Source organism: Xyrauchen texanus, chromosome 11 (genome assembly GCF_025860055.1).
Source record: "Xyrauchen texanus isolate HMW12.3.18 chromosome 11, RBS_HiC_50CHRs, whole genome shotgun sequence".
Lineage (NCBI taxonomy): Eukaryota > Metazoa > Chordata > Actinopteri > Cypriniformes > Catostomidae > Xyrauchen > Xyrauchen texanus.
Window position 1 is genome coordinate 25,762,555 of NC_068286.1, and position 13,591 is coordinate 25,776,145.

The 13,591-nt window shown below is 37.7% G+C and overlaps 1 protein-coding gene across 1 annotated transcript; it reads right to left on the reverse strand.

Moving 5' to 3' along the window:
- Nucleotides 1-6,809: 6,809 nt before the first annotated feature.
- LOC127651934 (protein sprouty homolog 2-like) lies at nt 6,810-12,911 on the reverse strand. The gene is made up of 2 exons (XM_052138002.1): nt 12,472-12,911; nt 6,810-8,178 (listed from the first exon to the last, which is right to left on the reverse strand). The coding sequence occupies exon 2, from the start codon at nt 8,125-8,127 to the stop codon at nt 7,228-7,230; it is 900 nt and encodes a 299-aa protein (XP_051993962.1). The 5' UTR covers nt 8,128-8,178; nt 12,472-12,911; the 3' UTR covers nt 6,810-7,227.
- Between the last annotated feature and the right edge of the window lie 680 nt (nt 12,912-13,591).

The window sequence follows — 13,591 nt, forward strand, 5'->3', positions numbered from 1 at the left end:
TTTTTATTTTCTTGACCCTATGACTCAGGACCCTCATTCAATGTACTGTAAGTCTATGGGAATTTTTCATCTGTTTTATCCTTTGGCAGGTGAACATTTTGAGTCCAAATTGTGAAAAACAGTGCATGAAAAGTTATGTATTAAGTTAAGTATAAGCAATAGTTGCCTTAGCAAGTGCCACTATTTTGTTTTACCACTAAAACGTATTCTTTAGAATTAATGACATTACAAGTAATGCACTATAGCTAGTGTTTAGATGTCATAAGATAGCTTTGCATGAAAAACAGGGTGAAAAGTAAATGTTTATGAGCTGATAAGCTTTACTCGTGATTATTTGTGTGAATAAAGTGAATAATAGTAATTGTTGTTTTAGCGGCTCTAGTGTTCATTTCACCAGTAAACTGCCACGATATGAGCCACATGCAATGAGCCGCATAAAAAAGAATTTAGCAAAAATGTAGCTATAGTAACGTATTTCAAGAAGACAAGGTTGAAAATACCACCACTGAATTCAAAATAAAACTGCCATGTATTTATGTTTATAAAAATGTTGGCGCTTGTTGAAAAGATTAAAAGGGTGGGGAAAGCATAGAAGGAGGGTGGTAGAAAAAGGGCCATGCAATTATGGAATTTCGTCCCTCTTTCTCTCGGAAACTTAATCTTACCCTGCCTTTGGGTAAAGCCAAAGGCTCATTCAGCCAGGAATGTCAGGACGAGTTTTAGAATGTAGTTTGAGTTTGCAGAGCAAGAGAGAGAGAGAAAATGCTGCAGAATTTCATTGTATAATTTACAGTGAAGTAAGGGGAAGTAAATTGCATGTAAGATTGTGGCACACATACTTTTTGGGGGAAACATAATTTATTCTTTACGGTTTTACTACAAATGCATGATTTTGTTGTTTTATTAACAATAAGTCACACAACATACTATATTTAAGTAAATGAATGCAAATGCTCAGTTTTGTGTGTTTTTACTTTCAGAAATGTGTTGCATTCTCAACATTGTCACAAGTGGCACTTTAGCAGACATTAGCGCAAACGTAGTGTCGTCCTCTATGGTAAGGTTTCTCTTTCAGATTAACTGTCATGGTGGAGCAACAGTTCGAAGAGAATATCACTGAACAAGTTAAAGTTAATTAAACTGTCAACATGTTGCAAGCTTGCTACCTAATTAAAATATCTGATTAGCACAGATTTATTGAAATTAACTCTATTGTTCCCTTTTAGTACTGAGTTTTGTTTCACAGTAACGCAAGAACACACGTATTTTAAATGGGGTCAGTGCAAACTGTCTGCATGTGGTTTTCAGGTCAACTACTGTCATGGTTGTGCAACATTTTGAAGAGAAGGCTTTTTATTGCATGATTTCTCTTTTAGGTCAATGGCGTGTTGGAGCTAAAGTTGAGTCTTGCTGAGCAAGTTAGTTAAAGTCGACAAGTTTATAGCTAGCTACACATCCCGTTTAATGGCATAGACACTGAGTTAAAGGTGATTCTCTCACTAACTTGAGCGCACGAAAGTAGCTTCTAGCTATGCAAGATACATTTTGTGCATCACTGCACTCATAATGTGACAGACTTTAGTTAAAAATGCAAAGCAATTACAGGTTGCATTCTCAGCATTGCCATGAGGGGCACTATACCAGTAGTGCAAACTGTCTTGTAATACTTTTTCTCTTTCAGGTCAACTTCTGTAAAATGATGGCGCAATATTTGTGTAAACTATTTTCTGCCTCTAAGTTTGTTGGCTTTTTTTTGTTTGTTTAATTTTGATTGTTTTTCCGAAGAAAGTTTGTTTATGCTGTTTTAAAAAAACTTAATCAGTGTTTTTTACTATGCATACGGATTGTGATTGTGAAGAAAACTGAGAGAGAATCCCCGAGCTCAAAAGAAACAGATATAAACTTCAGGATTGATCACAGACCATCGGTTCTCTCATTTGCTGTCCCCACCGAGTACCTCTCCTGCTCTCTCTCGCTCTCTCTCTCGTCACATTGTTGTTTGATTTCTTAAGCCCGGTGGTCAGACAATGGGTGTATAAAGAATGGCCCGCTTCCTTCCTTCCTGTTGAAGATTCTGCCTTGATGAGCACACTGAATAGATCTGGACTGAAATCTAAAACCAACAAAGAGACGCTCTGAGGGCTTTTCCAATTGCTCTGCTGCCTAGTCTCTCCCTCTCTCTTATTCTTGCTCTGCACAAATGCACTCACTCTTTTTTCAGGCTCTCTCACTCTTATTTAATGACGGCGTCTCTTCGGAGTTTAGGGTTAGTTAATGAAAAAGTTTATCCGAACCTTAGACTGTTGTGTATGTTCCATAGTTTTCACCATATTTTTACAGTTTGTTGACTTTTATTGGTATTGTAAAGCTAAATTCCAATCCTTAATCAGTATCTTTGTCTTGTTAGAGTCCTTAACACAAAAATCAATAACTTGGTAACACTTTACGATATGGCTCTATTTATTCTATTCACATTTAGTATCATTAACTAACAATGGACTATATATTTTTTAAAGCATTTAGTCTTGGTTAATAATCATTTATAAAAATACAATTGTTAATTTTTTGTTCATAATGCATTAACTAATGTTAATGAACAGAATTTTAGTCTTAAAAATGTGGTTACACTTTACAATAATGTTCTTATTGTAAAGTGTCTTGTTTCTTAAAAAAAGCAAAAATCTGACACTTACAATGAAAGTCAATGGGCGCATCCATAAACGTTAAAATACTCAGCGCTTCAAAAGTATAGCCACAAGATGTAAACAATGTGTGTTAACATGAATTTAGTGTGATATAATCACCTCCTAACCTTTTCTATTTTCAGTTTTAAAGTTATATCCACATATTTCACATTTCACATAGATTCACATTTCTGCCTTTAAATCCTCCAAAAATTGGCTACATTCAGTTCCATTATTCCAAGTGCCTCACTTAAAAGATTTTTTTTTATTTTATTTTCTATTGCGGAAATGCCACAAATGCTGTTGATTGAGCATAACTTGTATTGAACCAGGAATATGCCTTTAACATAAAAAAAAGGATTAGGTATCATGAACTAACAATATCTTTTTTTCAGCATTTATTAATCTTGGTTGATGTTAATTTATGAAAATACATCTGTTCATTGTTAGGTCATGTTAGTTGATAATGCATTATGTTAGCATAAACAAATTTTTATGAAAAAAAAAAAAATGTAGAAATGAACCATGATTAATAAGTGTTGGAAAAGTATTATTCATTCTTAGTTCATGTTAACTAACTTTAACGAATCTAACCAATACATTTATAGAACCTGTGAATCAAAAAGGCAAGATATGGAGACTTACTTTCAGATTCAAATTTCCTATAGCCCGACTGATGGAGCTAGCAACATCAAGGCCGTGTGTTTGATTCCCAGCAAAAAACACATGCTGACAAAATATTTACCATGAGTACCTTTGTATAAAATTCTGCCAAATACAAAACTGCAATTAATGATTGTACTGTATATTGATTTGTTAGTGTATTTTATTTTGGTCCACTATTTTAAGTATAAACCTCACAAAATTTATTATAAACTTGAACCAAACTCTGCTAAGTTATGCTAAGTGTAGCTTGCCCTCATTGACATTGGTACATTTAGAAACTGGGTGAAGTAATCAATACTGTTTCAACCCATACAAAACACCAACAGACGGGTACATGGCTGAGAGGAAGAGATTTCACTTTAAATTCAACATTAAATAGACATTCCAGTTTTCAAAAGGACTTAATACTAGTGTTAATTTTTGGGACAAAGTAAGTTCCATCCCATCTGTTGTTTGTTTATTGAGGTCAGCCCTCCCAGCCTTTAATTGACCAATTTCTTTGCTGATGGAAGAAACCTATATTTCTCCATTTCTCTTGAACTTGTCGTGCAACTGCAGCTCTTTCAAAAGGGTGTCATTTTTCCCCATCTATCCTTCTTTTGTCTGCTTGCACCCATAACAACACATTTAGCGGCTTCTGCACACTCACACGCAAAGTACGAAACATGCTGTCTCACACACAAACAAAGGCTAGCCTGTGTGAATACCAAGCAGGTAGGTGAAGAGGCTTAGGAGTCGGTGAAATAACTGAGGACCATTGAAAAGACGGTGAATACACAAGGGTTTGAATGCGGGGGTAAACTGTTGGCCCATTGTCATTTAAAGTAATGTCTTTAACCCTTTGCATGGCTTCCTTGGGCAAACCAACCCCCCTATCAGTACCCTGCCATTCACAGCTTAAAACAATAGGTGGGAGGCAAGCCTGAAAAATACACACTCTAGTGATTGGAATGGTTTTGCAGCTTGAATGAGAAAGGGGGCTCGTCCATGAAGAGGGGTGAAAGCTGGCTGCCAGTCACTCAAACCCTCGGCAAAATAACAAACATGCGCCAACATGCTGAACCAAAAACATGAATGCCAGTAGTGCAAATCATGTCACAGGGAGGAGTGTGGGAGGAAGCTTTTTTTATTTTTCTCCTATATCTGCAACTGAACTAAATTTCATTTTCTGAGCCTTTTTAGTGTTTGTATCGAGCATGGCTGGGGTTGGGGGGCTAGATTTTCCTTGTGCCTCCCCCCAAGTCGGACAACAAAATGACCAAGGGGAACCCATCCGGTCAGACGAAGAGAGAACCTATTGAAATTTCAATAATGCAATATACAGTATTTATTTAATATAATTATTAACCACATTTGCGTCACAAACTTTCAGGACAACAATGCAAAATGCAAATAAAATGGAATTAACCATATAATTGAGCATACAGTAGTTAGGACATCAAAATGAGCTTTTGAACTTTCAGGATATAACTATGTAGGAAGCCCAATCAAACTCTACAGTATTTCTGTGCAAATTCATCTTTCAAATGAGGCAGTTACCTACATAGACAGGTTGCATGACATGCCCTCTCTTCAAAAACTGCAATATAAAAACAAATCAATGTTGATTATTGGAGTTTTTTTTATTTCTGGTTTGCCATATTTGTGTTAGGTCACCATTTGATGGCCATGTAAAATTTGGGTTTTGAAGCAAAACCAGTTGAGAACACTGGTTTAGAACTATATTTACTTGATGATTTTGCCATTGTTAAAATTATGCTGTGAAAACTCAAATTGAGTTATTGGTCATATTTAATAACATTTCCCTTTCTGAAGAGGGAAAGCACTTTTACTCTATCACAAGCACATACAAATGGCCCTTGTGGAGTGTGGAGGGCACAAAAACTTTCTCAAAAGCCAAACTGATAAAGCATCCTGGATAAAGCATATCTCTTTAATTTTCCCACAGGGCAGTTTCCATAACACAAGTGAGCGAATACTGGAGAGAAAGCATAGCAAAAAATGGCTTGCCAATAGAAGCCATCTCTGATCCTCCAGATGTCAACTAGTGGTTCACATACTTCAATGATTAAACCAGTGCCAGATGTTTCTCATGGAAGTAAGTGCAGCCAGAATCCACTGCTGGCAGGAGAGGCTGGAAGTTACCCCTGCAGGTCTGGCTCCAGATCAGGGATTCTTTGTGAGGGAACAGAGGTGGATCTTGATCTCAGATCAGTTTGTTTGGGTAGTTTTATCAGACAAAATGTTGAATATCTATTTTGAGTTCCATATAATGTTGTTAATAAGTAATTATAACTTTAAGCTTTTTATTTAATTGCATGTTCTTTGTGATAAGACAATTTCCACGTAACTACGCGGAAGATCTGAAGACATGTTCAGTCCCCTGGTTGCTAAAAGGAAACCAATACAAATGTTTAGTTTTCAAAGACAGATTTTGTTTGCAGAAAGTTGCGCCCATCTCAACGTTGTGATGCTGGATGGCAGTAACCGAAATATTAACATTATTGACAGTGTTCCCCAACTTTCCAATCAATATCCAGTTTTGAAACATTTCCAGCTGTAATTACTGGATAATTATTTTTTTTTTTCAATAATTGTCAAGTTATTGCACACACAAATAGCAAATAACGAAAAAAACCTTTTAGTCACTATAGACACTTCTATGACTTCATAAATGCACATCAATCTAAAACTTGGGAATATCAGGGAATTTTAGTCACCCTATATTGAACTTCTCTTTTGAAAAGTCTCCTTGTGCAAGGAGATAACTTTGACAGAAAATCTAAATTTTGACCTGTGTGTTCTTGAAGTCACCTACTTTGCCAACATACACTATCACTTTCAAAGGCTTATTTACAGACAACCTCGAAACCGATGCATAGCCCGGTTTGAACATCATGTTATCATAAACGCAAAGTGAAATGCTACACTGACAGAAGATCCATCGGGTAAACGAAGGGGATTGATATGCACTAGACTTTCTAAAACGGGCCTTTGCGCTCAAACTCTAAAAACAAGTTTAACATAGGGACAGAAAGAACACAGCAAATGCACAGTTTAATTTCAAAACGTTAATATATTTTCTATTTTATAGCAAACATCAGATTTGATACCCCTGTTACCCTTTTTTTTTTTTGCAGCAACAGCAGAGTTTTTTGTCTCAAAGTTGGTGTGATGTCTATAAAGATTCTTCTCAAAATAAATATTACTTTATAAAATAATAAAACTTCAAATAAATATTTTTACACTAAACATTATGTTTGAAATTAGAAAATACAGTTTTTCATAGGGTCACTGTACAATTTACAAGTATAGCTGTAGGGATAATTCATGTAAGGTTTCTCGTCTATAAGGCAAAATATCAAAAAAGTGATTTAAGTACATTCAAAACGAATATACAACACTACACAAGTTATATATATATATATATATATATATATATATATATATATATATATATATATATATATATATGGATCTCTCAAGGTGCCTCTGTTTTTCACAGTTGAAATATATGTACAAAAATAAAATATTTCAGTAACAGAGCTCATTTACTAATTTTGCAGATACTATTCACAAGCAGTTAGTTAGGAGAGTCTGTCACCTTTATCAGTCATATTAGTGAATGCCAATAGGGCTAACTTTCTGGAATTCAGTTAAAAAAAAAGAAAAAGGGGGACGTTTTTGTGACACATTTCCCTCTCTTAAAGTGAAAAGCAAAACAAACAAACCACTTCAAACCAGTTTTTGTCAATCCAATGTCCCCTTATCATCTATAATGCCAAAACAATTTGCGAATATTTCCACAGCTCTGGGTGTGTCGGAATCGTCCAGATAAAGTTATCTATGCCGTGCTACTCTGCGAATCATGTTTCCTTTATATGTCCACTCCTTTGTTTTTGCAGCGACAGCCTGGTCGATTGGTGCAGTTGTAGCATGTCTGACATAGCGCCACGCAACCCTTTGCTGGAAGGTAGCAAAGGAGGCAGGGCAAGAACAGTGCCAGGACACTTATGGCCGACCAGCGCAAACAACAATGGGACTGGCTGCAAGAGAAAGGTTTGTCTGCGCACACATCCTCGTCATCACTCGAGCAGTGGTAGAAAAGGCCCTTGACACAACAAACGCAGGTGACGTAGTCCATCGTTGTCATTGCAGAGCAAAGGCACCTGCGACCACACATCCAACAAGAAGGCAAATTTCGAGGGCATGTGCACCTTTCGCACTTGCAGCGACCGCATTCGGTGCACCGATTTGAGTGTTTCTTATCATCTTCCTTCACTCCGGGCACAGCAAGGGGCTTGAGGTTGTCTTGTTTCAGATCTGAACGTTTAGGTTGCACTCTCACAATTCGATCACCTGTATTCACCAAAAGTCTTTGCTTCGACGAGGTGCTGCTCATACTGGCCCGCGCGCTGTTGCGCAAACCATCACTGGTGGAACTGGTGGATCTGCTTACGGTGCTCCTCGGCGACTGAGGGGGTTGTTGAGGTGTTTGAGAAACTCGTTGTGCCCTCTGGGAGCTTCTATGCTCCTCATTGGAGGTGTAGGAAGAAGGGCTAGAAGGTTGAGAGTCCATTTTTTGCTGGGAGGCCGGCGGCGCCACTGTTGGGCCCTCTGTGTACTCATTGCTGCTTCGGATGGTCCTGATCTGCTCCAGGGAGAGCACCTGACCATCCCAAGGATCCGGGTCCCCAGCCTGGGGTCTGCCAGTGTCACGCAAAGCTCGCAGCAAACCGGGGGAGCCGCTGCTGCCATTTTGAGATCTCGTCTCCATCTTTACTCTGAAGTGGGAACCCTCCGGCTGGCATTGAACACATCTGAAGTCCTGTGGGGAAGGCAGACAGTTAAATATGAGTGTACAGGGAAATAAAATCCCATAAACTAACCATATGTAAATCATATGATCAAGGCAAAAAGAAAATGCAGTTGGCAAGCTCCTTCATGCAAATCTCCCAACTACTCCTCACCTCTGCAGCCCTGGAAGGCTGATCATCAATGGGACAGGCCTACACCACCGGTAGCTATCAAGTTTACAAGGAACATCGAGTAGAGACCAACTTTTCCATCCAACGTTTTGCAAGGAAATATCTACCATTTTACTATACAATTGTATTGCTCATTAATTAAAGGGTGATGTTAGTCTTCCACACAAGAATCTTTGCCCTATAATTGACAACCCTTCTCACAACTTCGCACAGCTTACTTGTGCATTCATACGAAAATCTTAAGGAGTATGTCCTTGACACATTTGGTTTGCTGGCTCTGGATTGTAAGACACTATTATTTATAAAGCTGATGGAATTATTTGTATTTGCCTTTGAGTTGTATAGCCTATTTATTCTGTATTTAATGTTAATATACTACTTTATTAGTTTTAACCAGTTTTGTGTTGCCAATTTTAAAATAACAAACATAATTTTCATTGTTCATTCCTTGTAGAGCACCTTAGAACTAGTATAGCCACATATACAGCAGAATACCATAAAGCCTTACTAAACAATACAATAAATTTATAATATAGATAAAAGTATTCAAAGCAAGCATAACTTTTAAAAAAAAAAAAATCTTAATGAAATGAAATGTTATTTTAGCCCTAAGGAACCAAAGTCATATTCCATTATGTTTGAATACCATGTAAACAACCGGAAGTAGTATTAAAAAAATTGCATAACCGGAAGTTATCAGGTAATGACGACATATGCTTTTGACGTGGATATTGTCGTTAGAAGCTTCAGCTCAATATTAAGTTTGACATTTGCCTTTATACATTCATAGAACTCATCACACCAAGTTTCTAAAAATAAGATTGTGAAGTTCTTATTTTCGAATCACCAAGTTAAATATCAAGCAGCTCACTAAAAACACACAATGAGGTAGGTAAGAAGACAGAACACAGAACTACAATACACTGGCGGCCAAAAGTTTGGAATAATGTACAGATTTTGCTCTTATGGATAGAAATTGCTACTTTTATTCACCACAGAGGCATTCAACTGATCACAATGTATAGTCAGGACATTTATAACGTGAAAAAATTACTATTACAATTTCATTTTTTTTTTTCAGAACTTAAACTACTTAAGAGTTCTCATAAAAAAATCCTCCACATAAAACAATGACAACTTTGCAGATCCTTGGCATTCTAGCTGTCAGTTTGTCCAGATACTCAGGTGACATTTCACCCTACGCTTCCAGTAGCAGTTGCCATAGATGTGTCTGTCATGTCGGGCACTTCTCATGCACCTTACAGAATAGCTGATCCCACAAAAGCTCAATGGTGTTAAGGTCCATAACACTCTTTTCCAATTATCTGTTGTCCAATGTCTGTGTTTCTTTGATCACTCATTCTGTTTCAAAAGTTTCTTTGCAATTCTTCCAATAATGCCTGTACCTCTGATTCTTCTCTTTATTGTTGTACATGAAACTGGTGTTGAGTGGGTATTATGAAGCTGTAAGCAGAGGACATGTGAGGCATCTATTTTCAAACTAGAGACTGATGTACTTATCCTCTTGTTTAGTTGTACATCTGGCCATCCATATCTCTTTCTGTCCTTGTTAGAGCCAGTTGTCCTTTGTCTTTGAAGACTGTAGTGTACACATTTGTATGAAATCTTCAGATTTTTGTGATTTCAGGTATTGAAATTGATTGTAGACTTATTGACTGATGAGTTTCTAAAGAAAGTGGTTTCTTTTTTTGCCATTTTTGAACTAATATTGACCTTAAGACATGCCAGTCTATTGCATACTGTAGCAACTCAAAAACAAACACAACGACAATGTTAAGCTTCATTTAAAGAACCAAATAGCTTTCAACTGTTTTTGATATAATGGCAAACAATTTTCTAGTACCAAATTAGAAATTTAGCATGATTTCACAAGGATAAGGTGTTGGAGTGATGGCTGTTGGAAATGGGGCCTGTCTAGATTTGATAAATTACTTTTTTCAAATATTGATGGTGCTGTTTTTTACATCAGTAATGTCCTGACTATACTTTGTGATCAGTTGAATGCCACTTTGGTAAATGAAAGCAACAATTTCCTTCGAAAAAGGATAATCTGTACAATATTCCAAACTTACATACACACACATACACTCACCTAAAGGATTATTAGGAACACCATACTAATACTGTGTTTGACCCCCTTTCACCTTCAGAACTGCCTTAATTCTACGTGGCATTGATTCAACAAGGTGCTGAAAGCATTCTTTAGAAACGTTGGCCCATATTGATAGGATAGCATCTTGCAGTTGATGGAGATTTGTGGGATGCACACCCAGGGCACGAAGCTCCCGTTCCACCACATCCCAAAGATGCTCTATTGGGTTGAGATCTGGTGACTGTGGGGGCCATTTTAGTACAGTGAACTCATTGTCATGTTCAAGAAACCAATTTGAAATGATTCGAGCTTTGTGACATGGTGCATTATCCTGCTGGAAGTAGCCATCAGAGGATGGGTACATGGTGGCCATAAAGGGATGGACATGGTCAGAAACAATGCTCAGGTAGGCCGTGGCATTTAAACGATGCCCAATTGGCACTAAGGGGCCTAAAGTGTGCCAAGAAAACATCCCCCACACCATTACACCACCACCAGCCTGCACAGTGGTAACAAGGCATGATGGATCCATGTTCTCATTCTGTTTACACCAAATTCTGACTCTACCATCTGAATGTCTCAACAGAAATCGAGACTCATCAGACCAGGCAACATTTTTCCAGTCTTCAACTGTCCAATTTTGGTGAGCTCTTGCAAATTGTAGCCTTTTTTTCCTATTTGTAGTGGAGATGAGTGGTACCCAGTGGGGTCTTCTGCTGTTGTAACCCATCCGCCTCAAGGTTGTGCGTGTTGTGGCTTCACAAATGCTTTGCTGCATACCTCGGTTGTAACGAGTGGTTATTTCAGGCAAAGTTGCTCTTCTATCAGCTTGAATCAGTCGGCCCATTCTCCTCTGACCTCTAGCATCAACAAGGCATTTTCGCCCACAGGACTGCCATATACTGGATGTTTTTCCCTTTTCACACCATTCTTTGTAAACCCTAGAAATGGTTGTGCGTGAAAATCCCAGTAACTGAGCAGATTGTGAAATACTCAGACCGGCCCGTCTGGCACCAACAACCATGCCACGCTCAAAATTGCTTAAATCACCTTTCTTTTCCATTCTGACATTCAGTTTGGAGTTCAGGAGATTGTCTTGACCAGGACCACACCCCTAAATGCATTGAAGCAACTGCCATGTGATTGGTTGATTAGATAATTGCATTAATGAGAAATTGAACAGGTGTTCCTAATAATCCTTTAGGTGAGTGTACATACACATAGGCCTACACATATACTGTATACAAAAACTACAAAAAGATGATACTATTATGTGCGAATTAAAAGTAAAATGTGCATTTTCACTCAGAGAATGAGTCTTCTCTCCCTGCGCAGAATGGAGTCTTTGTAGATGACTATTGCATTGGGCAGAAAATACATCCTGTAACGGTCCTTATTGCAGTGGAGTTAAAGGAGTCTCCGACAGCACGCTGTCAAAAGAGGGCGGAACTCTGACACAAATACGAACATATAGAAAAATAAAATCACCACATGTATTGAGGGAAAAGAAAAAAAAATACATGAAACCATACATCTCAGCCAGGACCCTCAGCACAAGTGAAGTTGAATCTAAATAACACTACCCAAATTACAATATCAATACATAATCTCTCTTTCCATAGAGAGGCCCATCAGCAAAATCACTGTTAAACATCTGTTTATCTCCTCACTTCTATTTAAACTCCTTATCTGGTTTATCAGCATGTATACTAACTTTATAACACATGTTTACTTAACTTAGTTTTAGGTTGCAAAGGCTGCAGTAAAAAAAATTGTAAATCGCAAACCCAGACAAAATTTGTTAATGTAAATAAATAAAATAATAATAAATACATAATTGTAGCTGGCGTTTTTCACTGTCTTAAAGTGTGTAGGCTACAGATACGTATGGCAAATATTTGTACAGCTGCGAGAATGACGCGGAGTATGAGGACAGAAGTCCCAGTTAATATACGCAATACAATTATGTAAAAAGCGCCACAACAATTCACTGCGTAAATAGTTCATACAGGTCACTTACCGTGATCTTACCACCTCAACCCCCTATTTGTGTTGTGAAGAGTATATTCTACTAGTAGGAATTTCTCTTTGGTTAATCCTCAATTCATTGGGAGATACATTCACAAAAATCCCGATGATGTCGGAAGTTTATTCCAAGTAGAACGTAATGTAAATCACCAGCGGTTTAACTTTGGCAATATTAACCGCTTATTTTGCCAAAAGTTCCAGAAATCCAACAAAATGAGCCGAGTTCATAAAAAGTCTGAATATCTTCTCATGAAGAAGCGTTGCGGTGCGCAAGCTGAATTTGAATTTGCTCTTGTTTTTTCTTCGTTCCGGAGAGTAGGTCGGGTTTATGCTGTAAATGGCGTCATGTGGAAGTGAAGGGGGTGCACTAGCTGTTGTCCCAGAGGATATATCGTATCCGGTCCCAGCTTATTGGCTCCGCAAGACTCAACATTCGCTCCCTCTCTCTCTCTCTCTCTCTCTCTCTCTCTCTCTCTCTCTCTGTCTGTGTGTGTGTGTGTGTGTGTGTGTGTGTGTGTGTGAGAGAGAGAGAGAGAGAGAGAGAGTGAGAGAACACAAGCGTCGAGAAGTCCAAATCGTTTCATTCGTATACGCATCAACGAACATGATTCCAAGAGCCCATTACGGGTTCTTTTAAGTTATCCCTAGAAAGTGTTCCTGTGTCGTCATGGCGTTTAGCTATTGTTAAATTGCTGTTAATCCCTACATTTTATATCAGATTATTCTGTATAGATTACGTCAAATGTTTTTATTCCGACAATGTTGTTAAAAGCAATTATTGTTCCCAGAAATAGGCCTGTTATTTACTTTAATTAATTGTAATTATTATATCAATATTTCGATCATAATATATTGTCCCCATCTTTACTCCACTAAAAACTTGCGAATCGGTTCGACCGAATAATTAAAAAAGAGAATTGGTTCAAAAGAACGATTCGCGCAAGAATTTGTCAACACTGCCTCCATCTCAACATTTAGGCAGGTCAGGTGGGTTCATCTGTTGCTCAACGGCTTTTATATTATTGAGCACACTTATGTTTATGATTTACGTTTTTAGGACTTTTTAATGATCCGGCTGTAATTATGGAGCTTCATTTGCCTTGAGTTTAAAA